Source organism: Lepidochelys olivacea (assembly GCF_965140295.1).
Source record: "Lepidochelys olivacea isolate rLepOli2 genome assembly, chromosome: 11".
NCBI lineage: Eukaryota > Metazoa > Chordata > Testudines > Cheloniidae > Lepidochelys > Lepidochelys olivacea.
The window spans coordinates 79,787,276-79,814,497 of record NC_140421.1 but is presented as its reverse complement, the minus strand read 5'-3'; the positions used below and the strand labels follow the sequence as shown (position 1 = coordinate 79,814,497).

Below are 27,222 nucleotides of genomic sequence, written 5' to 3'. Positions count from 1 at the left end.
GGAATTTTATATACCCGTACTGCAGCCTTGGAAAGGGTTTTACTATCTGTGCATCTACAAACAAACAAGGGATTTCTTTGTAAAAAACCCAGTTCATATTTAAGTTCTGGGACCTAGAGTCGTTGGTCCCTAGAAATTTTCATCAGAATTAAACCAGAAATATATTGCACAGTGTTGACAGCTTAACTGACAATTCAATGACAGCAAATAAACAATCACAACAGCAGCAGTCAGTACATAGAGGCTGGTACCTTGTCAGATCCTGGGACCACTTCAAAGATACTGAGCTGGTTCCTTGTCTCCCTCATATAGCGTTCTTTTTCAGGACACATGTCTGGGCACGTTCCAACAAATGTTTTAGCTTTGCCTAGATCGGTCCTTTTTACTCGAGCTAAACAAGTGTTAAACAAAAACAACGGTTAAGTGTCCTGCTCCTTCATTTCCAACTGATATACATCACCCAGATATAATCAAATCAGATTACAGCCCTAGGTATGCCATGTTTCAGCAGGAACCCAAACATCCACTCTTTATTATTTACTAGAGTGCTGACAGTACACTGTACTGAACAAATGTAGAGGGTAACTAAGATCATTCAGGCACTAACAGTGGGTCACCTGACAGTGGATTCCTCTTCTTCAGTGACTTTGCATCTATCACTCTGTCTAGCCCAGTGGTGGGCAACCTACAGCCCAACAGGGTAATCTGATTGCGGACCGTGAGACATTTTGCTGACGTTGACCATTTGCAGGCACGGCCCCCCGCAGCCCCTGGGAGAGCCAGACTGGGACACTTGGGGGAAAAAGGGGTAGGGGTACTCTGGACGAGTAGTTCTCAACCTTTCCATACTACTGTACTCATTTCAGGAGTCTGATTTGTCTTGCATACCGCAAGTTACACATCACTTAAAAACTGCCTGCTTACAAAAATCAGACATAAGTGTCACAGCACGCTATTACTGAAAAAGTAATTACTTTCTCATTTTTACCATGTAATTATAAAATAAATCGATTGGAATACAAATATTGTACTTGTATTGCAGTGTAAAGTATATAGAGAAGTAAAACCAGGTCATTGGATGATATTTTAGTTTGTCCTGACTTTGCTAGTGCTTTTTACATAGCCTGCTGTAAAACTAGAGAAGTATCTGGATGAGTTGAAGTACGCCCTGAAAGACCTCTGCGTACCCGCAGGGGTACACATATCCTTGATTGAGACCCACTGCTCTAGACAAAATCCAAGGGCAGATAGATGTTTTTGATATGATGAGCTGAGTAATAGGTCATATTCAAATAATCATTAGGCTGCAGAGCTGACACAACAGAGAGATAAATGGCAGTTCACATGACTCTTAAGACTAAATTATGCATCTTCCCCCATGCAAAGCCAGGTTATAGAAAGGATGAGGGAAAAGGCATCTACATGCATAAGAAATTGGTGACTAGTCACTCTGCCTCAGGGAAGCCTGTAATTTAGGGCCAAGCATGTAGTGCTTGATCCATTGTCTTGCTCCCCATTCCTGTAATCTTGCTATGCCAACATATCCCTTTTCCTTGCAGAGTCCACTTGAACAACATACCCTTTTACTCAGCAGTTTTACTGCATTTAAACACTTCAGCAACACAGACATTTTTCGCTGTCTGCACTCAGTACTGTAACAATCCACTTTCAAAAGGATATCTTCGTCACTAAAAACATGCAGGTTGTTTTTTCTTTAAATGTGCAGGTCTTTCAGAAACTAATGGCGCCACCAGAAAGATGCTGGTATGCATAGCACCATGAAGCAGCTCAATCCATATGAGGTAAACATTCCATGGCTCCAAATTAATTTTAGAGTCATGCCCCTATAAACCCATGTGCTGACTATTTATTGCTTACCAATGTAAGATTTCCAGATCAAACACACACACACACAAAAACTAGTGTCTATTTGCTAAGACTTTTGCTCCAATAACATTACACAAATACAGTAGTAAAACAAGTTTAATATGAAACTACTAACATGGCATCTAGATAGTTCCCTAGGGAATCCACTGATCCCTTCTCACATATAAAAGACAGGTTTTTAAGAATGGACTCTCTTACAATTTCTGATCTGTGTAATACGTATCTTTACTCCTTCAATGCACTTTAGCCTTGTAGCTGCACTCAAAAGTTAGCTCCCATACAATTCCATGTTTTGAGAAATGTTTAAAATATCCTAAACTAATGCCTCTTTTATACAGTACATGTCAATAAAGTATGCATAAACATTCTTTTGACAGGGATACGATCTGATACTTACTCGTCAGAACAGATATCCATGTGCAATAAAGAAACATGGAATGTTGTAAGGACTATGAGAAACAAGTCTACCTAAACAGAGCAGTCCCTCTGACAGGAGGAGAAAACCATGCTATTTTATAGGCTGTTCTATGCAGATTCTTACAGCACAACCATCCACCATGGTAACTGAGAATCCAGAGTCTAACCTCTTTGGTTTCATACGCAGACATTGTACTCATTTACCTCACTCGAGAGTCCCTTTCCAGCAGAAAAAAAGATTTTAAATAATGTAAGTAGATTTCATAATACTTCATTGCCTAGTTTCTCTCCCTAGTAAATGATAGAGAGATTGTGTTGATCTCATCAGACAAGCCTAATAAGGATCTAGCTAATACAAATGTCCTAATGGTAAAAACTCTACAAAATTATAAAATAACATTCTTACGTCTCAGAAGCAATGTGTCATTTTTATCATAAACCAGTTTTATTAAATACAACAAAATAAATGAAAAATAAAGGTAAAAGTTTACCCTCTTGGGATCTGAGCTCAGGTATTTTATTGTCACTTGAGTAGTCGAGCTGCCCCCCCTGAGGATGCAGCTTTATAGATGTTGAACTTCTAGATTTGTAGTGTCCAAGTTTAAAATAAGACTCTCAAGAGTGACAAGTAGGATACGAGATTTGCTAGGGCAGATCAAACCATTGGTCCATCAGGTCCTACCTCTACTAGTGGCCAATGCTGGATGCCACAGAAAAAGGCCATATTTTGACAGAGAAAGAATTCCTTCCTAGTTCCTACAACAATCAGCATTACATTTGATTATCCTCATCTACACACACACAATTACCAATGTTACCTTGACGCATTATTTTATCCCTTTGGTCCAGAAGCCGATATTTGTCTTCAGAGGTCTCGGCCACTGAGCCTATCAGGTTACTGACAGAGGATGCTGATACAGCCAAACTCTCAGAGTTCTGCCCTTCAGTCCCAGAATCAAAAGGGTCTGCCTCAAATTGCAGCGACTTTGTAAGAGCAGATTTCTTAGCTGGAGAACTAGAAAAAAACAACAGATTTGATCAGTGATACTCTACTGGACACTGTGAAAATAAGAGGGACTGCAAGCCAAAGAGAATATACATTTGCCTGGATTTCTACTCTTAACATACATCTCACATTATTGTCTAAAACCATTCTGGAAATGTGATCCTGTCAGCAATGTTATACTTCTGTACATTACAGTTATGATGGTCAGTGCAGTCTTGAGCATTTAGACAACTCATTTACATAAACGCGTAATTAATTTAAGTGGAAGTTATGTATCTAAATCCCCTAGACAGATCTGAAAAAAGTCTCAAATTTGGACAGCCATGGGACATACTGCATGCAGCAGTTCAAGATCAGCACACAATATGGTAGTTTGATTCTGTTCCTGACTGCAACAAACTTTTTCGTATAATACTAAAGAACTAGAGTGTTTGGCTAGTAAAATCACTTGACAGACTATTCAGTCTTGAATAGATGGTATCTTACATGTTGGAATGCTATCCAGAAACACAACAGGTTATTCCATTAGGACCATATTCCATACCGACACAAATATATCCAGAGACTATGAAAGGCCCAATCCCGCAGGCATTTTATAACAGCTGATTAACCAACAATTGATTTTTATAACAAATTAGCAAAAAGAAAAGGAATACTTGTGGCACCTTAGAGACTAACCGATTTATTTGAGCATGAGCTTTCATGAGCTACAGCTCACTTCATCGGATGCATACTGTGGAAATTGTTGAAGATTTCCACACTTTCCACAGTATGCATCCGATGAACTGAGCTGTAGCTCACGAAAGCTTATGCTCAAATAAACTGGTTAGTCTCTAAGGTGCCACAAGTATTCCTTTTCTTTTTGTGAATACAGACTAACACGGCTGTTACTCTGAAACATAACAAATTAGGACAGTATTTACAACTGAGATTTATTTGCATGGTGAGCTTCAAGTTTTAAAATGCAGATGAGCAAAATGAGCTGCCACAATAATTTAATGTACAACATTTTATTTTTCTCACACCACAAAACAAAAGTGGCTGAAGGGATTTTGCTCAAATAGCTAAACAAAATTCACCTTTGGGAAGAGAACAAGCTTGGAAAACTTCAGCAAGCTAAGAACATCTGAAAACACAAGTTATAATGGTTTGAAATCTTAACTATAGTGGTTATTATCTAAGCCTATTACAATGAAAAGAACAGAAGAGCAGTTGCTTTATGGTCTTGTAGCCAAAACAGTGTGAGGCCCCATTGGGAAAAAAAGCCACCGATATATAACTTAACAGGCAAATTAAGAATAAATAAGGCATCTTAAGATCCAAATCATGCATGAAATCAGAAGCATTACTGCACATATAGGAAAAAATTATCTGTTCAACATATGCCTCAACCTTCAAATTTTAACAAGACCAAGAGGCTCCTAAGAACACTCACATTCCAACTGGAATGAACAACAGAGAAGGTAAACAATAAATATACAATACAATTAAAGGAACTTATCAGAAACTGCAAACAAAACTGCCATGACTAAATGGGAACTTTGTTTTTTTTTTCTTGTTTACTCAATACAAAATGATTGTGGTTACTAGACATACATTCTGATAGGAAATTCCTGTCATGGAAAAGGTCTCTATCAGCCAGACTGCTAGAGAAATGAACATACCTTTTACTAGACAGGTTGCTACTTGTGGAGGGTCTTATTAAAGATTTGCGAAGAGGGGAATGCTGATAGTTTTGCTCTTCTTTGCTTTGTCTCCCTTCATCTTCATCTGCCTTCTTCTCCTTAGATGAAAATTCTCCCTTACCAAGACCTGAATAATATACCAAGTGAGGTCAGATACTTGCCAAATCATGCAACTGAAATTTTTAAATTTACTTCTTGAAAAAATGTGTTCTAATTTGTTTTAATTGTATTTCCTTATGGTTTTAGAAGTCACAGACATGTGAATTTAAACAGCATTTGCAAGCTATTTTGCATTAGAGGATGTGTCATGCACCAGTTCAATTCCACAGTGCAGGACTATGAAACTTATTGGTTCTGTTGCAGACTGATAGAATGAGACACTACAATCCATACAGTTATGTAGTTCAATATGAACCGACAAAAGGTTTATTGAGCAATAACTGTAGTTGTTTGGCAGATTGTCAACAAATGTAAAGCCTGATTATCTGAACTTTGGATTTCCCAGTTTTGGATGTCTCCCAAATCAGAAATTTGTACAGATATGAATTTTATCAGAAATTGTGATTTATCCAAGTGTTCTGAATGTCTCCCAAGACATTTGGATAATCATTGTACAGACTCATTCTCAGATGCACGTGTCCTCAGAACTTAAATCTGAACTCTGTGGAGAGCTGGGGCCATGCGTATGCCTTTGGCAGCCGCAGCACACATCTGGTATGTTGGCTAGGTTGTTCTGCTAAAATGATCAAAAGTGAAATAATTTAAGATGAAGCTATTTTCACAATCAGGCTCCAAAGTTAATGTCATAATGAGAGGAGCATGGGCAAGTAAGCACTCTCAGAGCTTCAGGAGGACAACACTGCAGCAGTTTGCATTCGTTTTTTGTGGGGAAGTTAGGGCTGTGGAATTATGAGGCAATACTTTTGGTACTGGTATTTGTCCAAGCATTTCTCAAAGGCGGCCACCAGGGGCTTTTCTTGCGGCCACAGCCTCCTGGGCCGTGGTTTGGGAGAGCAGAGGGCAAAGTATCAGCCCAGGGGCCACTAGCAGTGGTTGGGCCCGCCTCCCCCTGGAGGAGCAGGCAATTAGTGAGTTCCCCACCTTCCTGGGAGTGGTGGAGTTGGGCTTCAGCCCCGGGGTGGTGGGTGGCAGGCTCCAACCACGGGGCTTCAGGCTCTGTCCCCAGGCCCTGTCCCAGGTGTGTGGCTTTGGGCTCCGTTCCCTGGCTGTGTGGTGGCAGGCTCTATCCCCGAGCTTCCCCTGCCCCCATCACCTCTGGCTCCCATTGCCTCCCCCAGTGCCGCATCGCCTGCTGTCTCTGTACCCACCTCCCCTCCAGGGCTTAATTTGTCCCTGGAGGTGAGTAAGTCTGCCATGAAAAGTGATATTAACAAACATACATATATCACTTTTCACAGCAGACTTACTTATAGCTAGCAAGTCTCAAAAAAAAAAAAAAAAAACAAAACCCCACAACCCAAAAAAGCAAAAGAAACAACAAGAAAAAAGAAAAGGAGGACTTGTGGCACCTTAGAGACTAACCAATTTATTAGAGCATAAGCTTTCGTGAGCTACAGCTCACTTCCTCAGATGCATATCGTGGAAACTGCAGCAGGCTTTATATATACACAGAGAATATGAAACAATACCTATTCCCACCCCACTGTCCTGCTGGTAATAGCTTATCTAAAGTGATTTCCAGCACAAATCCAGGTTTTCTCACCCTCCACCCCCCCACACAAATTCACTCTCCTGCTGGTGATAGCCCATCCAAAGTGACAACTCTTTACACAATGTGCATGACAATCAAGCTGGGCTATTTCCTGCATAAATCCAGGTTCTCACATCCCCCCCACCCCCATACACACACAAACTCACTCTCCTGCTGGTAATAGCTCATCCAAACTGACCACTCTTCAAGTTAAAATCCAAGTTAAACCAGAACATCTGGGGGGGGGGGGTAGGAAAAAACAAGAGGAAACAGGCTACCTTGCATAATGACTTAGCCACTCCAAGTCTCTATTTAAGCCTAAATTAATAGTATCCAATTTGCAAATGAATTCCAATTCAGCAGTTTCTCGCTGGAGTCTGGATTTGAAGTTTTTTTGTTTTAAGATAGCGACCTTCATGTCTGTGATCGCGTGACCAGAGAGATTGAAGTGTTCTCCGACTGGTTTATGAATGTTACAATTCTTGACATCTGATTTGTGTCCATTTATTCTTTTACGTAGAGACTGTCCAGTTTGACCAATGTACATGGCAGAGGGGCATTGCTGGCACATGATGGCATATATCACATTGGTGGATGTGCAGGTGAACGAGCCTCTGATAGTGTGGCTGATGTTATTAGGCCCTGTGATGGTGTCCCCTGAATAGATATGTGGGCACAGTTGGCAACGGGCTTTGTTGCAAGGATAAGTTCCTGGGTTAGTGGTTCTGTTGTGTGGTATGTGGTTGTTGGTGAGTATTTGCTTCAGGTTGCGGGGCTGTCTGTAGGCAAGGACTGGCCTGTCTCCCAAGATTTGTGAGAGTGTTGGGTCATCCTTTAGGATAGGTTGTAGATCCTTAATAATGCGTTGGAGGGGTTTTAGTTGGGGGCTGAAGGTGACGGCTAGTGGCGTTCTGTTATTTTCTTTGTTAGGCCTGTCCTGTAGTAGGTAACTTCTGGGAACTCTTCTGGCTCTATCAATCTGTTTCTTTACTTCTGCAGGTGGGTATTGTAGTTGTAAGAAAGCTTGACAGAGATCTTGTAGGTGTTTGTCTCTGTCTGAGGGGTTGGAGCAAATGCGGTTGTATCGTAGAGCTTGGCTGTAGACGATGGATCGTGTGGTGTGGTCAGGGTGAAAGCTGGAGGCATGCAGGTAGGAATAGCGGTCAGTAGGTTTCCGGTATAGGGTGGTGTTTATGTGACCATTGTTTATTAGCACTGTAGTGTCCAGGAAGTGGATCTCTTGTGTGGACTGGACCAGGCTGAGGTTGGTGGTGGGATGGAAATTGTTGAAATCATGGTGGAATTCCTCAAGGGCTTCTTTTCCATGGGTCCAGATGATGAAGATGTCATCAATATAGCGCAAGTAGAGTAGGGGCTTTAGGGGACGAGAGCTGAGGAAGCGTTGTTCTAAATCAGCCATAAAAATGTTGGCATACTGTGGGGCCATGCGGGTACCCATAGCAGTGCCGCTGATCTGAAGGTATACATTGTCCCCAAATGTGAAGTAGTTATGGGTAAGGACAAAGTCACAAAGTTCAGCCACCAGGTTAGCCGTGACATTATCGGGGATAGTGTTCTTGGACTACAAGCCGTCAAGAACACTATCCCCGATAATGTCACGGCTAACCTGGTGGCTGAACTTTGTGACTTTGTCCTTACCCATAACTACTTCACATTTGGGGACAATGTATACCTTCAGATCAGCGGCACTGCTATGGGTACCCGCATGGCCCCACAGTATGCCAACATTTTTATGGCTGATTTAGAACAACGCTTCCTCAGCTCTCGTCCCCTAAAGCCCCTACTCTACTTGCGCTATATTGATGACATCTTCATCATCTGGACCCATGGAAAAGAAGCCCTTGAGGAATTCCACCATGATTTCAACAATTTCCATCCCACCACCAACCTCAGCCTGGTCCAGTCCACACAAGAGATCCACTTCCTGGACACTACAGTGCTAATAAACAATGGTCACATAAACACCACCCTATACCGGAAACCTACTGACCGCTATTCCTACCTGCATGCCTCCAGCTTTCACCCTGACCACACCACACGATCCATCGTCTACAGCCAAGCTCTACGATACAACCGCATTTGCTCCAACCCCTCAGACAGAGACAAACACCTACAAGATCTCTGTCAAGCTTTCTTACAACTACAATACCCACCTGCAGAAGTAAAGAAACAGATTGATAGAGCCAGAAGAGTTCCCAGAAGTTACCTACTACAGGACAGGCCTAACAAAGAAAATAACAGAACGCCACTAGCCGTCACCTTCAGCCCCCAACTAAAACCCCTCCAACGCATTATTAAGGATCTACAACCTATCCTAAAGGATGACCCAACACTCTCACAAATCTTGGGAGACAGGCCAGTCCTTGCCTACAGACAGCCCCGCAACCTGAAGCAAATACTCACCAACAACCACATACCACACAACAGAACCACTAACCCAGGAACTTATCCTTGCAACAAAGCCCGTTGCCAACTGTGCCCACATATCTATTCAGGGGACACCATCACAGGGCCTAATAACATCAGCCACACTATCAGAGGCTCGTTCACCTGCACATCCACCAATGTGATATATGCCATCATGTGCCAGCAATGCCCCTCTGCCATGTACATTGGTCAAACTGGACAGTCTCTACGTAAAAGAATAAATGGACACAAATCAGATGTCAAGAATTGTAACATTCATAAACCAGTCGGAGAACACTTCAATCTCTCTGGTCACGCGATCACAGACATGAAGGTCGCTATCTTAAAACAAAAAAACTTCAAATCCAGACTCCAGCGAGAAACTGCTGAATTGGAATTCATTTGCAAATTGGATACTATTAATTTAGGCTTAAATAGAGACTTGGAGTGGCTAAGTCATTATGCAAGGTAGCCTGTTTCCTCTTGTTTTTTCCTACCCCCCCCCCCAGATGTTCTGGTTTAACTTGGATTTTAACTTGAAGAGTGGTCAGTTTGGATGAGCTATTACCAGCAGGAGAGTGAGTTTGTGTGTGTATGGGGGTGGGGGGGATGTGAGAACCTGGATTTATGCAGGAAATAGCCCAGCTTGATTGTCATGCACATTGTGTAAAGAGTTGTCACTTTGGATGGGCTATCACCAGCAGGAGAGTGAATTTGTGTGGGGGGGTGGAGGGTGAGAAAACCTGGATTTGTGCTGGAAATCACTTTAGATAAGCTATTACCAGCAGGACAGTGGGGTGGGAATAGGTATTGTTTCATATTCTCTGTGTATATATAAAGCCTGCTGCAGTTTCCACGATATGCATCTGAGGAAGTGAGCTGTAGCTCACGAAAGCTTATGCTCTAATAAATTGGTTAGTCTCTAAGGTGCCACAAGTCCTCCTTTTCTTTTTGCGAATACAGACTAACACGGCTGCTACTCTGAAACAAGAAAAAAGACAAGATTGTTCAAAGCACCTTATTTGTGTTTCTATTCTGTTTTGGTCTAGTAAAGAATAGAGACAACTATACATTATTTGTATTATTGAGTCTTCAAAAAACAAATAAACAAACCCTACATATATAAATTATAATGGTCTGGACATGTATATGTGTATATTTATTTGTTTTTCCTAAAGTATTTTAGGAAAAATTGTCAGAACGGCCACCAGCAAGAATTGGTGGCCACACTCTGAGGCCACCAAAAAATTTGTTGTGAGAACCCCTGTGCAGAGTACCACGTAGTGATACTTCGATCCTAGGAGTATGTTTACAATAAGGTTAACTAGAGTGTTTTGTTCCAAAGGAAAGTTAACATGGGACGTATACTTCCAAGCTGGACCACCGTCTGCGGGAGCTGTTCATAACAACTCATGTCTGACAGACCCATACAAATTATTACATTTAAACACTTATTTTAACACAATACACTAAAAGGGAAAGACATAACTAAGAAGCCAAAACATGAGGAAAAGAGGAACAGGAAAGAAACTGAAGACATCAGCACCATGTAACCTTACATCAAACATTTAATTCAGCAAGGGAGAGTATATCTGCCCCAGAAGTCAGCTTTCCAGATGGTTCCTAGTTTGCAAGAATACTAGAAGGAGAAAACACCATCTCTTTTATTATGCAAATAGTTCTCACATTAAAATTTTACCCAACAATCTAAAAAGTTTATTTGGCAGCATGAGGGTCTTGCTACTCATAAAACCACAATGTTAGGAACGTTCACAACAGCTAGTGCCTAATCGGCTGGTTATCCATGGGTGCTTTATAAAGGCATTATAGCTTTTAAGTAGGACAGTTAAATTCAAGACCTACATTTAATCCTTAAGGCCAAAAACAAAAAGTGAAGTAGGAGAATAGCAGATTAGATATATAACAGGTAAGGCTACGTCATGGGTATTTTTAGTAAAAGTCATGGACAGGTCATGGGCAGTAAACAAAAATTCACGGCCAGTGACCTGTCCATGACTTTTACTATATACCTCTGACTAAAACTGGGGGGGGGGGGGGGGAGGGCATGGCCCTGGGGCACTGCGGGTGCTTGGGAGGAGGCGCAGGTACTGCTGTGGGTGCTGGGGCGGAGGGGTTGGCAGGGCTGGGGCAGGTTCCCCTCCCTCAGCTCCTGGGAAGCAGAGACCTTCAGCTCCTAACTTCAGGGCTGCCTCCGCTGCATCCCAAACCCCTGTTCTGCAGCTCCCATTGGCTGGGAACTGCAGCCAATGGGAGCTGCAGGGGGCGATGCCTACGGACAGAGGCAGCACATGGAGCTAAGAGCTGATGGAGGGGAGTTCCTGTTGCCCTTCCGGAGAGACCCCCCCAGGTAAGCACCCCAATGCCCAGCCCTGAATCCCCTCACATCCAAATTCCTGCTGCTGCATGGCAGGGGACCTGAGACTGCCCCAGCAACAACTGGTGCGAATGGCCCACGGGCTGCCCAAGCTGCTCAGGTGGCTCCCGGGCCAGCTGCATGGGCCGCTGCAGAAGTCACGGAGGTCATGGAAAGTCACAGAATCCATGACTTCCATGACCTTCGTGACAAACACGGAGTCTTAATAATAGGTCGTTGGAAGAAAACCACTCTCACTTAATCAACATCGTCTTATGAACAATATTTGACTTTAAAAAGCTGAGGGTTAGCAGACACTACCAAGAATTGCTTTATTTTTGAATTTTTACTCCAAGTACATTCGTCTTATTTTCTTACAGACTGTACAAATCAGATACTGTACATAAGCACAGCCTTTGCATTTGGTGCCCATCACAAAGGGAGAAACCACCACAGAAACAGTGTTTTACTTCTGGAGCCAAATTCCAACCTGGTGCAAACAGGTGCCACTCCACTGAAATCAACTGATTGTCACCCTCTTATATCATGCCTAGAAGAAATACAGACAATAAAAGCTTACTTGTTTTCTTCTTATGCCAAAATGTTACTATGTCTTTATGTAACCCTTTTGCCTTCTTCCTTGCCTGAGCAGCAGCAGCCTGAAAAACAGCATGCAATACCAGGGACAATTAGCATCGGAACAAGATGTAAAGAAGTCTATACAGCATGTACAAAGATATGTTTGTTCCACGGGGAGTTCGGAGATCTCCCTAGATGTCACTAAAAGCCAAATGCCGTATGTGGCAAGGAGACTGCCCCAGCAGAAGATTGCCTTGTGTGGAGGTCACATAAAGCTGAATTCTATGGTACCCTAATCAGTACTGTATCAGGCTGATAGCTCAAGACTGAAGGCCTCTTTTTAACTACAGAACAGGTACAGCACCTGTTAACAACATAGGCTTCCCCATGCTGTTCCATCAATATACCCCAATCCTGATCTGATGGGATCACCTTTAGTGATTAGAATATAGTCTGGTCTCCAGATGTTGATTGGTTAGAGCAGAAATCCATTAACTCCACCACAGTGAATGGCTGTACACATCCCAAACAAACATTTAGATACTACACATCTATTTTTAAATTTACATTAAATACTCACATGATCATAAAAGTGAATAATAGCCAGCTTTTTGCTGCGCCTGGTAAAGATGCGCCGGACTTTCATCCGTCCAAAATGCTTCTCGAGCACATTCGTGTCATTAAGGTAGTCAGGGATATTTTTGCACTGGATTGCTGTGAGTTCACTTGGCGACAAGCCACCAAGACTGTCCACACTCTCGCTGCTTCGATTTCGACGTGAAGGGGTCACAATAGCAGAATCTGACAGAAAGTGTTGAAAGAGTCCCGAAATCAGGCTCTAGAATTGCCTGTGGTTTCTTATTTTGGATCTCAAGAACTTAGATGTTAAATCAGAAGTTTGCAATAAGCAGGGGGTACATATTTTTATTAGTAGATTAGTTAATGAAAACACTACAATAATTCAGTGTTAAGGTTGAAATTTCGAATTAGCAAAGCAAGGAAATTCAAAGTTCTCTTTAACAAACCCCTGTATTGAAGAGTCCTTCATTACAACTGGCAAAGTGTGCAATTATGTATTTTAAGAATATTGTTCAGCTTTGTGGAGGCATGAAAATGGACTATGCAACACACAATCACATATAGTTGGTTATGAAGTGAGAGTAAATAAATTAAGATGTAAACAGTTAGGTTCTCTTGTTCATATGTAAAGTCACAAAACTAACTAAATGAAATGTTGTAGCCAGACAGCCAGCCCCCGCCCCCTCAGACCAGCATTGCTGGAAACACAGGAGGAAGCAGGAACAGGGCACTTAACATATATTCCAGCACAGCCTTTGAAGCTGTGAAAGCACAGGTGTGCTGCTACAATGTGCCTCTGGGAAGAGATACGACGATTAAGCTCACAGCAGGCAGAGGCCCTGTGACAGACATGGCTCTTAGCCCCAACTAAATAGCGTGATGCACACACACCAACATCCTAGGTGGGAAAATATTTACCCTGATAAAAGAAATGTCCAGTAGTCGAAACTTATTGTTTCTCTCCTTTGCAAGTGTAAACTACTCTTGTGAAAGCTGGCGTCACCCCGACAGACCAGCCTCAATTTGGCATAAGAAAGGAGAAAGAGAATAAAGGAGTACAGAGGTATAAGTAGGGGACCTACAGCACCATGATTTTTGAGTGCTTTTCACTATCTATCTGCTGGTCAGATAAGTGACAGCCTCCCAAGGCTTCTGCAGCTAAGAGGGTCCCTACGCCTTGTCCCTTATTCGTCTTTCCGCGGAATTGAGTGACCGATCCTGGCTTGGCACCGCTGGAATCGAGAGATGCAAGGAGGGTAAGAAGCACCCACACCTGATCTCCTATCTTTAGTGTACACATATTTTGAAATAGAGCTCTATATTTTGTTTTCTTTCTTTGGAATTGTGGCTTCAGTTTTGTAACTTGTTTGTGTGTGTAACATCTCTACATTTAAATAAGTAGGCACTAGCAATTTTGTAACCACATGATTAGAATCTAGCTTAATAAATTTTGGTAACCATTTATGCATAAGCCTGACTTGTTTTCTCTGGTTTACTGTAAAGCAGCCAACACAATTAAAGAACCTCAGCCGTTTTGGCTCTAAAGCCTGGCCATTAGGTGAGAGTACTAAGAGCTTAGCGTTGAGTTGTGCCGCCTCCACGGGGCAAACTCTTGGGGCACCTGTCAGTCAATCCTGGCTGCCCGCTGCGAAGGAGCTCTGAGCTCTAGCAGTTAAAGTCACGGGTGTGGAGAGGCTCTTAGTGCTGCCATTGGGGCACCTGTCAGTCAGTATTGACTGCCCGCTGCGAAGGAGCTCTGAGCTCTAGCAGTTAAAGTCACGGGTAGTTAGGACCTTGGGGCATCCGTCAGCCTAGCCCGGGCTGCCCGCCGCGAAGGGACAGTGCGTCCTAGCGGTTAAAGTCACGGATGGTATAAACGGGCATAGCTGGCACCTCACCAAACATCCTTGGCCGTCGGCTAACAGAAATTGGCGTCACGAACAGGATTGTGATATAGGCTGCACTACAGTAACACAATGAAACCAGTCATGATAAACACCACAGAATTCCCTGAGCTAGAGAAAAGTTTGACCCAAGAGGGATGGGGAAATCCTCTGTGGAGCAAAGAACTGCTGGAGAAATATTGGGGAAAACCAGCAGAGATCTGGCAGCATTTCTGTAACTGGAGAACTGCCTGCAAGATGAAGAAAGGGAAAGGAAAAGGTGCTTGTATATGGCTGCTTACTAACACTTGGCAAGCTGCCTGTAAGGATTATCATAGTCTGGCAATAGAATTTAATAGGCTGCAACAGGAAAGGGACACACTGCGCCAGGAATGCCAGAATTTAGATACCAGAGTAAGAACACTGAATAGGGATATGAAACATCTTCAGAAAAGATTACTTCCCTTAATTGAGAAAGAAGGGATAGAACGAAGGGAAAAGCTGGAGACTAAAACACGCAGAATCAACCGGGCTAAAGTTGAGACTGCTCTCTGGCTAGACCCTGAGGAATGGGATGGAGACATTTGGGATTCAGCAAATGAGTCCCCCTCCTCTGAGGAGGAAGGTCCCTCTGTAAAATTAAGACCAGCTATCACACATCACAAATCAGAAGAACATGAGGAAAATTTGAGTGGGGCAGAGCTGGATGAAGAAGGGGATGACTATTATCCATCCACCTCTTCAAAAACAAAGAAGGGAGGTAAAAAGGGAAAAGGGAGTAAAGCTCCAACACACTTTACCAAAATTACCACCCGCCAATATACTCCCATAGAGTTAAAAACAATCCAGGGAGATTTTGCTAAAAAGCCTGAGGAAGGTATAATAGAGTGCCTGGTCCGCCTCTGGGACACTGGGGGTGGATATATACGCCTGACAGCCCAAGAAACTGAGCGCCTTAACTTAGGTGCAGGAATATTCCTGGAACACTCAGAGGGGAACACCCCTAAAACACTTTGGTCTCTGGCTTGTCGATGGGCAAGAGGAATTTACCCAGCAGACCGAGATGAACCCACAGTAATGCACGGGACCAACATAGATGAGGTAAAAACAGCTCTATTAACTGTGGCTGTCATTAGCATGCTTGGCCAAAACCCTCAAGAGTTAGCCTATGAAAGCCCATGGGAGGGTCAGGTAGATGTAGATGATCTCAGACCCCTGCTTAAGGGAGTTCCGAGTAACCACAGGGCTATGGCACTGTCCCTTAGATCAGAAGCTGCAGCACGTAACAGTACCTTTCGGGCACTGCTAAACCTTCTGGTGTCATACTTTAGAGAATTCGGAGACATCAGAGCACTGACAGGCAAAGCTAAGATGCGTTCCCTTCAGGGAAACAAGGGGGCACCATCTAAAGGACATAAAAACAAGTGAGAGCCAACCCAGGAGGAAAAGGAGCTTAGAGCCAAGTTGTGGAGACAATGTCTGGCTTTAGGTTATCCCAGAGATGTGATAAATGGACTGCCCACAGAGCAGCTAAAATTATTCACCACCTTTAGAAGAGCTGACTGGGAGACAACTCATGCGACTCCCAGTGCACCTCTGCAGCTCTCTCCTCTTTCCCCACCTGCAGACACCCGGTATACTCCATTGCGGCGGCAACTGCAAGAGTTACCAGAGCAGGGAAACTAGCTTGCGGGGGCCAATCTCCTCTCCTAATAAACCAGCTTAAATCCAAAGAGGAGAAAACAACAGCAAAAGACCCCCGGATACATGTTACTGTAAATGACAAACACATTATTCCTTTCTTAATGGACACAGGGGCTCAAAGGTCCATGATTAAGCGAGAAAGTTTTCAGGGCTCGCCACCTACTGGCGGAAAGCAGGTACTTGTTACAGGGGTAAATGGCAGTACCATAACTTACCCATTAGTTAAGATAAAACTGGATATCCCCTTGCAACCCCACCATCAGCCCCGAAAATATGAGGTGATTTTGGGCAATGCCAACCTACTGGGCATGGATGTTTTAAGAGGAAAGAAGGGAAGGATTAATGGGGAAAGATGGGCTTTTGGAGTCAGTTCTGTTCCTCATGCCACCCACCTGGAAGAGGAAAGCCCTCCCCACTATTCTGTAAACTTACTTAGCAGCACGCCTGCTCTCCCGCCCTCAACAGTAACAAACATAAAGCAGTATAATGTCCCAGCTGAGGCCATAAGCCCTGTTACTGACCTGATCAAAGATTTGGAACAGCGAGGAATTTTACTTCGTACCCACTCTCGCTTTAATTCTCCTGTGTGGCCCATCAAGAAACCAAATGGAGACTCACTATAGACTATAGGAAGCTAAACAGTAACACTGGACCATTAACTGCAGCAGTCCCTAGCATAACAGATATTGTAAACACCATACAAACCTGGGATAAACCCTGGCTAGCAGTATTAGATGTAAAGGACATGTTCTTCATGGTCCCTTTGCAACCAGCTGACCAGGAAAGATTTGCTTTTACTTGGAAAGGTGTACAATACACTTTTACCCGAATGCCACAAGGGTTTAAACACTCACCCACTATTTGCCATGGGGCACTGGCAAAGGTCCTAGATGACCTTATCCTGCCACCCAATGTACAAACTGTGCAATACATTGATGACATCTTAATAGGTGGGAAAACCTCAGAAGAGGTACAGGAGGCTATGAATCAAATCAAAGGAGCACTAGAAGCCCTTAATTTAGAGTTACCAGCTGAGAAATGCCAAGGTCCCTCCCAAGAGATAAAATTCTTAGGTACTGTATGGATGGGAGGTAGGAGGTCTGTGCCTAATGACACTGTGCAAGAGCTAAATCAGGCACCCTCCCCTGAAAGTAAAGATCAATTGAGACAGATTTTGGGAACCTTGGGGTTTTGGAGAAAACATGTACCTGGCTTTGCCATTATAGCCAGACCATTGTACAATTTGTTAAAGAAAAGTGCTGCCTGGGAATGGGCTCCTGCCCATGAGGAAGCCCTCAGGCAACTGATAGGGGAGATACACACCTATCAGGCTCTGGGTCCCATACATCCTGAAGCCCCATTCCATTTGTACCTAACTGTGGGAGCCACTGGAATGTCTTATGCTCTCTGGCAAGACAGTAACACTGCTCCCAGACGACCAATTCAGTTTGGTTCCAAGTCATGGCAAGGGTCACAGGCTAACTACACGCCTTATGAGAAGGTGCTTCTGGCAGCTTATACAGCCTTGAGAGAAACTGAGGAATTAACTCAGGATAAGGACATCACAATTCACACTCCTCTTCCAATCATTAAACCTATATTGGAAGGGAAAGAGTTACCACCTGGTGTAGCACAAAAGATGACTATCCAAAGATGGGCACTTTACATACACCACAGGGTAGGGAGTGCAGACACTGCACAAAACCCCACTATGATTCAGGAATCCCTATGGAAAGTAGGAATGCCTGATGAATACCGCCTACCTCCACAGCAGTCTCCCATTAAGGATGCTGCCCCATTTGATCCTTCTAAGCCTGAGGGAGTATGGTTCACTGATGGCAGTGCCAGGCTGGTAAAAGGAAAATGGAAGGGAAAAGCTGCAGCAGTGCCTGCAGACACCTCTGCAGCACCCCTAACTGCTGAAATTGATGGGTCAGCACAACTTGCAGAATTAGCTGCAATTAAACTGGCCTGTGAAGCAGGAGCCACCGCAGTATATACGGACTCCTATGCGGTATGGGCAGGTGCCACTCAGTGGATCACTAACTGGAAAAATAACCACTGGGAAATAGGAGGTAAACCAGTCTGGGGACTGGAATACTGGAAGTGGTTATATCAGCATGCCCTGCAACAACCCCTGTCTATAGGACATGTCTCAGCTCATCAGAGGAATAATACCCCAGCTGCACAGTTAAACGATTTAGCCGATGCAGCTGCCCAGCTCTTTACCACACAAGTAGAATGGGAACGCTTATATTCATGGTTACATGATAATTTAGGACACACAGGAAGTGATGAGTTAGTGCGGCAAGCACATATCAGGGGGTGGCCTATCACCCACAGACAGGCTAGAGACCTGGTGCAAGCCTGCACTATTTGTGCTGAGACTAGAAAACATATAGCAGAAGGACAAAGGTTTGCCAGGCTAAGAGATGGAAAAACACTATGGGCAACCTGGCAGGTCGACTATGTCGTACCACTGCCCACTACAAGGCAGAGGTGGAAATACATCTTGACTGGAGTAGAAATTGTTTCAGGGATTGGTTTTGCATATCCAACCCGATTGGCAACAGGGTTGTCCACAGTTATGGGACTAAACCGCTTAACAGCAATTGTCCCAATGCCTCAAGAAATCCAATCAGATAATGGTTAGCATTTTAAGAATAAACTTGTAAGGGAATGGACCCTTAACCATGGAGTCCAATGGACCTTCCACCTTCCATATCGACCTCAATCTAATGGCATGGTCGAGCGCTGGAATGGGTTGCTAAAGAATCACTTGAAGCCTACTGATGGCACATGGGGAGACAGACTGGACGAAGTGGTGCAGAGATTAAACAACAGACAGACTCCTACAGGAAGTCCAATCAGCAGGGGATTCTTCCCTACAGGGAAAGCTATCTCCTCTGCTAGAACACCACTGCACAGTTCCAAGTATGCTCCCGGAGATACTGTTGTGATTAAACACCCAGCCCTGGGAACCTTTACCTGCGTTTTGCACACCTATAAAGAGAAAGGTGTATGGAGTGCCTTAAATGCTGATAAAAGGCTAATAACCATTACAGAGGCTTGGATCGCACCCAAGACCGGCTGACCATGTGATTTATTGCAGGAATGGTCCCATGGTTCCGAGCAACCTGCCAGCTAACCTGTCAGCAAAATGGATCATGCAGCAGACCTGTTTGATCACTAGAGACTACTGTGGACTGTTGATATATTTGCCATTACTTATAATAGCAGGTGTAATTTTTGCTTTTGGTTTTAAAATAAGTTTTTTAGCTAGAACACGACCCACCAGAGATATGTTCCTGCAAGCCCTCATGATCCTTCTGTTGGCTCCAGTCACCTTGGCAATACCAGAACATCCTCTTCGGGGAGCAATCCAAACCATCGCCTCAGCTGCTGGTGCTACCAATGGCTGGATGTGCACCTTGCTAGATTCAACCCATGGCCTGGGACTTGAATTGGTACCACTACATGCAGTGGCTGAGAATGGACAAACCTCATGGATGCAATGGTTAGCTCAACACTTGGGATTCTCCCTCTCCCCGTTTTTACATTCGGTTGTGAAAACTGTTTTAACCATTTTAATTATTGTAATTGTTTTTTGTGTAACTTTATGTATTATGAAGCGTTTGATTCAAACTACTCTTTCCTCCACGCAAATCAGATACCTAGAGCTAAAAAGGGATCCTAACCAATTCCGCGAACCCTCATCCTCTAATTTGGTTGTTGGGTATTTCTAGATTTCCCCAAGGAGGGCAAGAGGTGCTGGCATCACCGCCACCTTGCAATCTGGGATGTAGTGTGGTGCATCAGGGGGTGGAATGTAGCCAGACAGCCAGCCAGCCCCCCCCCCCCCCCTCAGACCAGCATTGCTGGAAACACAGGAGGAAGCAGGAACAGGGCACTTAACATATATTCCAGCACAGCCTTTGAAGCTGTGAAAGCACAGGTGTGCTGCTACAATGTGCCTCTGGGAAGAGATACGACGATTAAGCTCACAGCAGGCAGAGGCCCTGTGACAGACATGGCTCTTAGCCCCAACTAAATAGCGTGATGCACTCACACCAACATCCTAGGTGGGAAAATATTTACCCTGATAAAAGAAATGTCCAGTAGTCGAAACTTATTGTTTCTCTCCTTTGCAAGTGTAAACTACTCTTGTGAAAGCTGGCGTCACCCCGACAGACCAGCCTCAATTTGGCATAAGAAAGGAGAAAGAGAATAAAGGAGTACAGAGGTATAAGTAGGGGACCTACAGCACCATGATTTTTGAGTGCTTTTCACTATCTATCTGCTGGTCAGATAAGTGACAGCCTCCCAAGGCTTCTGCAGCTAAGAGGGTCCCTACGCCTTGTCCCTTATTCGTCTTTCCGCGGAATTGAGTGACCGATCCTGGCTTGGCACCGCTGGAATCGAGAGATGCAAGGAGGGTAAGAAGCACCCACACCTGATCTCCTATCTTTAGTGTACACATATTTTGAAATAGAGCTCTATATTTTGTTTTCTTTCTTTGGGATTGTGGCTTCAGTTTTGTAACTTGTTTGTGTGTGTAACATCTCTACATTTAAATAAGTAGGCACTAGCAATTTTGTAACCACATGATTAGAATCTAGCTTAATAAATTTTGGTAACCATTTATGCATAAGCCTGACTTGTTTTCTCTGGTTTACTGTAAAGCAGCCAACACAATTAAAGAACCTCAGCCGTTTTGGCTCTAAAGCCTGGCCATTAGGTGAGAGTACTAAGAGCCTAGAGTTGAGTTGTGCCGCCTCCACGGGGCAAACTCTTGGGGCACCTGTCAGTCAATCCTGGCTGCCCGCTGCGAAGGAGCTCTGAGCTCTAGCAGTTAAAGTCACGGGTGTGGAGAGGCTCTTGGTGCTGCCATTGGGGCACCTGTCAGTCAGTATTGACTGCCCGCTGCGAAGGAGCTCTGAGCTCTAGCAGTTAAAGTCACGGGTGGTTAGGACCTTGGGGCATCCGTCAGCCTAGCCCGGGCTGCCCGCCGCGAAGGGACAGTGCGTCCTAGCGGTTAAAGTCACGGATGGTATAAACGGGCATAGCTGGCACCTCACCAAACATCCTTGGCCGTCGGCTAACAAATGTATATTTCATAAAATAGCTACAAGGGATAGCTCAATGGTTTGAGCATTGGCCTGCTAAACCCAGGGTTGTGAGTTCAATCCTTGAGGGGGCCATTTAGGGATCTGGGGCAAAAATTGGGGGGATTAGTCCTGCTTTGAACAGGGGGTTGGACTAGATGACCTCCTGAGGTACCTTCCAACCCTGATATTCTATGGTTCTATGAACATTAAGACAGCAGAGTGAAGCACTCAAAATTCAGGAAATGCTAGGCAGCCTTAAATCCCACTGTGAGTATACATTATGATGTAGTCCTCTTTACAAAAAGGCACACTACTGAAGAAGGCAGTGGAGGAGAAGAAAGCGGGGAAGGGAAGAAGAGAGACAGAATAAGGAAAGAGATGGGGAGGTTTGCAAAGGAGGAATCAAGACTTCTCTGAATTTCCAGGGAAGCTTTGGGGTGTCAGGGTGGGAGGGGATGGAAAGGCTTCACAGAATTACTGTATAAATATTTAGAAAGTGCCCATTATCACATTATCAGGTGCCAGTGCAAAGGTTAAGATAGGGGTTCTCAAACAGGCATCTAGGGCCCCCTGCGGGGCTGTGAGCAGGTTTCAGGGAGTCCACCAAGCAGGGCTGGCATTAGACTTGCTCGGACCCAGGGCAGAAAGCTGAAGCCCGACCACATGGGACTGCAGCCTGGGGCCCCCTAGCCCCGGCACTCAGGCATGAAGCCGAAGCCTGAGCAATTTAGCTTTGCGGTGCCCCCTGTGGCGTGGGGCCCTGGGCAACTGCCCTGCTTGCTCCCCGCTAACGCCAGCCCTGGCTGTTATATGCAGAAAACCGGTTGTTGTGGCACAGCTGGGCCGTGGAGTTTTTACAGCATGTTGTGGGGGCCTCAGAAATTAAAGGTTGAGAACCCCTGGGTTAAGTAGTATGTATTGATGAACTTGCAAGAGTTCAGTTTTCTTTCTCCTGAAACCCCAGAATGAGGGAACAGCATGTACGGAACCATGATGAATGCACTATAAGGTGGGTAGAAAGTTGGCTAGATTGTCGGGCTCAACGGGTAGTGATCAATGGCTCCATGTCTAGTTGGCAGCCGGTGTCAAGTGGAGTGGCCCCAGGGGTCGGTCCTGGGGTAGGTTTTGTTCAATATCTTCATAAATGATCTGGAGGATGGTGTGGATTGCACTCTCAGCAAATTTGCGGATGATACTAAACTGGGAGGAGTGGTAGATACGCTGGAGGGCAGGGATCGGATACAGAGGGACCTAGACAAATTGGAGGATTGGGCCAAAAGAAATCTGATGAGGTTCAGTAAGGATAAGTGCAGGGTCCTGCACTTAGGACGGAAGAACCCAATGCACAGCTACAGACTAGGGTCCGAATGGCTAGGCAGCAGTTCTGTGGAAAAGGACCTAGGGATGACAGTGGACGAGAAGCTGGATATGAGTCAGCAGTGTGCCCTTGTTGCCAAGAAGGCCAATGGCATTTTGGGATGTATAAGTAGGGGCATAGCGAGCAGATCGAGGGACATGATCGTTCCCCTCTATTCGACATCGGTGAGGCCTCATCTGGAGTACTGTGTCCAGTTTTGGGCCCCACACTACAAGAAGGATGTGGATAAATTGGAGAGAGTCCAGCGAAGGGCAACAAAAATGATTAGGGGTCTGGAACACATGAGTTATGAGGAGAGGCTGAGGGAACTGGGATTGTTTAGTCTGCAGAAGAGAAGAATGAGGGGGGATTTGATAGCTGCTTTCAACTACCTGAGAGGTGGTTCCAGAGAGGATGGTTCTAGACTATTCTCAGTGGTAGAAGAGGACAGGACAAGGAGTAATGGTCTCAAGTTGCAGTGGGGGAGGTTTAGGTTGGATATTAGGAAAATCTTTTTCACTAGAAGGGTGGTGAAACCTAGGAATGTGTTACCTAGGGAGGTGGTAGAATCTCCTTCCTTAGAAGTTTTTAAGGTCAGGCTTGACAAAGCCCTGGCTGGGATGATTTAATTGGGGATTGGTCCTGCTTTAAGCAGGGGGTTGGACTAGATGACCTCCTGAGGTCCCTTCCAACCCTGATATTCTATGATTCTATGAGAGGGGTGGAAGGTAAAGGAATAAGGTAATTAGGGAATGGAAAAGGGAGGAGGGAAGAAAGCAAAAGAGAGATACCAAACAAAAAGAGAAAACTGGATGGAAGAACCTTATGAATTTGACGTGGAGTGGGAACACGAGGGAGAAGAAGAAGAAGGTGAGATAAAAGTACACAAAGGAGAATGGGAGACAAGAGCGAGAAATACAAGAAGGAACTCTGAAAAACAATCAACCCTGCAAAACAAAAATCAAACACCAAGTACATTATACAGAAATTCCTGCCTAAAGAGCAGCACAACTATGCATCAGCTGAAATAAACTAAGCATAGCAAAATATATGCCTGGATTGGCTTAAATACAATAGCAACCACAAAAGGAGTTGAGAGAAGAGATGTGTGCCCTAGACACTTCTCAATGCCATTTTCTAACCTGTAGCTCATGTTGTCTTTACTGACCCACAACCTCTACTAAATGTCAGTCAATTTCGACCCCTGAGAAGAGTAATTAACTTAATTAAGTAATGCCACAGAGGTGAGCCTCCACTACACTGATATTTGACTAACCAAAGGAAGAAATATCTGTCTTCACAGTGACCACCCCAGATAATTTAGAAGCAACACTGACGTATTTGAAAGCATGCGCTGTTCAATCCACCTTAATCACAACAGTAACAATCACAGTTGGGAGCAACAATTGCAAAGGGCACCTCCAGGGTAGGATGTAAAATTAAATCATTAAGTCTCCAAAAAGGAAAACGAGGAATCCCTTGGAAAAGCAAAACTTTAAAGAGAGCAAGCCATCCTGTTAACTTCCACTGCCAGTAGCATTCATTTCCACTCCCTGATTTATTGAATAGTGCTGATTCCTAACCCTTACCTTCCTTAGTTTTCTCTTCAGTTTTCTCTTTAGCATCTCCCTCTTTTAATGGTGCCGAGAGCCGTGGTGCTGGAAACACAGACTGGCTTGCTCCCAACATCTGTTCATTTTCTCCAGATTCTCCAGATACTCTTTCCTTTTTTGACTCTTTCTTAACACGTCCACTATCTTTATTGCTTTTTAGCATATCCTGCAATGTTCGGCTAAACAAGCCAGCTGCTCCACGTGGCCGGTTTAACCGAACAGGCCGCTTATCTGGAGGATAACCACTCCTAGATACAATCTCTGACTCCTCTGCAACATCATAATCCCGCCCTCTTGGGGAACGATCTCGTTCTTCTTTTCTTTTCATTCCTTTTACAAGGTTGGCAAGTGGCTCACTCTGAGCTTCATCATGTTCTGATTTAGGCGCTATACTGACTTGGAAGTTTCCTCCTAAATCCAAGGACCCAGATGAGCTAGAAAAAGTAGTGAAACTGCTGCTAGGGCTTCCAAAGAGCGGCTTTGTTCCCTTTTTGTCATCCTCTACTGTTTTGCTTGGTACAGAAGAGGCAAAGGAAGACGGCAAATTACTGCTGCTAGCTGGTTTTGAAAAGCTGAAGTTTGAACTGGTACTAGAGCTACTGGTCTCTTGAGAAAGGCCAAAAGGGGCCAGTAATCCAGGCCCACTACTAACTGGATGGGAAAACGTGAAAGATGTTGGGATGATCTGGCTTTGTGTTTTCTCTGGCTCGGAACCAGCACCAAAGATTGGTTTAAATATTGCATTTTCTGGTGTTTTAAAGCTGAATTCTGATCCCACAAAGCCACTGCTTGAAACTTCTCCAGATATAACTCCAAAGTTAGAAGCATTCTGAAAAGTTCCAAGGTTAGTAGGTGGCTTAAAACTGAATCCTTGGTTTCCAACAATAGAGGAGCTAGTTGGTGCAGAAGACGCCACAAAAGGGGAAGGTTGTCCAAGACCATAAGACTGTGTAAACCCAGAGGGTGGCCCAAATACCAAGGTTTGCCCTGAAGCTGGATGGCTTAATCCCGAAGGCTGAGTAAAGCTGGATGGCTGGGCAAACCCCAGGTTCTGTCCAGATCCTCCACTGCTCTGTCCAAACATAGAGGGCTGACCAAATCGAAATGGTGTTTGAGCCTGAAACATTCCTACAGAACTATTAGAAGGTGCTTGGAAAACAGCAGGCTGTTGTCCACGAAAAGGACTGTTAGGGTTCATCTTCAAAAGTAGGAGTTAGTGAGTATCTGCCAAAGAGAGCTCACGCCTCGAACATCTGTTAACTTTCAGTTTCCAGTCAGTCATTCTAGTAATCTGAAAAACAAATGTACAATTACATTTTCTAATTGGTTTCCATTTATAATAGGGAAGTTCAGCCAAGATGATTAGTCAGTTTTCTTAATAGTCTTGTGAGGGACTATTTGAAAGTCCTAATCTACCAGTTCTTCTTTATCCATTATTTTGCTGATAACCTCAAACAATTTGAATATATTGGAAAGAGAGAGAACTTCCCTTTACAGAAGACATACCATTTCATCTCTATTGTGTCATATTCATGGGTGTGTTAAAATTGTCTGTAATTGCTTTTCAACCATTTAACCTGGCATCATAGTAAGGTTCACTAGGATTGCTTCTATTGCTTTTTTCAAACATAGGTATTACTCTCCAGTCCTGTGACACAGTAGCGGAATGTGATAATAGATTGCATAGTTTTGTTAGCAACTCAGTCACTTCATTCTTAACTTCCTTCAGAACTCATGGATGTACCATCCAGTCCTGATGACTTGATGCTATTTAATCAGTTTGTTTCAGCACCTCTTCTTTTGACAGCTCAGTCTCTGACAAGGCTTCATTCTTTATTACCTGAAGAGAGTAGGTCAGGATAGATATGTCCCTAACATTCTTTGTGATGAAGACTGAAATTATTTAGCTTCTCTGCAATGTCGTTTTCATCTTTAATTGTTCCCTTTATTCCCTGGTAGTCTAGTTGCACCACCGATTTCTTTACAGGATTCCTATTTCTGATATACCTGAACAATTCTGTTTATTTTGCTCGTTTTCCAATTACTTTTCTAAATACCTCAGCCTTCTTAAACCATAAGGTGGAATTTATCTACTATACATGTGACCATTATGGTATAATTAAGGCCCTGATCCTGCACTTACATCTTTGCAGGCACTTTTACCCATGAGGAGGTTCTCAGTGGGCAGATCCATACATATCCAGACGCATGATCAGGCCTTAATTTGTTTTCATCAGTGCTGACTCAAAGGATTTTTTGTTTTCACTTTGGGCTGTAAAAGCTTTGTGACTATCTGCCTTAAAATATATATATAGTGTTATCTTTAGGTACTACCCCTTCCCTGAAAAATCTTACACTTAATTTTATTGCACTTACTGATACTGAACAGATTAACTACTTTTTGAACCATTTCCTTTGCACTACTTTTAAGAGACTGCTGCACAAGAAAAAGGAAGGAAGTCCGAGCAAAACGCTATTTCCCAGAATAATATACCGTAGCTACTCCCTCCAAGGAGCAACCAGGCTACAGCTGGGCCAGAACTAATACCCTAGCTCTGAAACTCATCTTTCCATAAGGGACAGAGCCAGACCTAGTAGTGTGGACAAACCTGAATTTGGGGGCTTAAAATCATTTTCCATAAGTTCCTGGCATCCGGATTGAACCTACTACAGAAGCCATAAATTCAAACTGCAAAGCTGCATCTGTAGTCCTCTGCCCACGCAGCCTAAGCTGCATTTTCATTTCAGCGCTGCCCCCCACGCCCCAGCTCAATGGGAACTGCCTATTCAGAGACAGCAGGTGTAAAGAGAACAAAGAATAGCAATAATTCACACGTAGCCATACGAGAGGCTCCAGACCCAGACTGTGGCACAGGCAACTCAGGGCAGGGG

At 44.0% G+C, this 27,222-nt stretch overlaps 1 protein-coding gene across 2 annotated transcripts in view; it reads right to left on the bottom strand.

Annotated features, from left to right (window-relative positions):
- Window positions 1–27,222, bottom strand: part of MCM3AP (minichromosome maintenance complex component 3 associated protein) — a 102,485-nt gene that overhangs the window by 65,054 nt on the left and 10,209 nt on the right. For both annotated transcript variants that reach the window (XM_084643482.1, XM_084643481.1), the window contains exons 2-7: window positions 24,307–25,621; window positions 12,667–12,887; window positions 12,088–12,166; window positions 4,975–5,122; window positions 3,123–3,319; window positions 252–391 (exon numbers count right to left, since the gene is read on the bottom strand). In XM_084643482.1, the coding sequence (XP_084499608.1) occupies window positions 252–391; window positions 3,123–3,319; window positions 4,975–5,122; window positions 12,088–12,166; window positions 12,667–12,887; window positions 24,307–25,528 (2,007 nt within the window). In that variant the 5' untranslated portion in view covers window positions 25,529–25,621. The remainder of the gene's footprint in view (window positions 1–251; window positions 392–3,122; window positions 3,320–4,974; window positions 5,123–12,087; window positions 12,167–12,666; window positions 12,888–24,306; window positions 25,622–27,222) is intronic.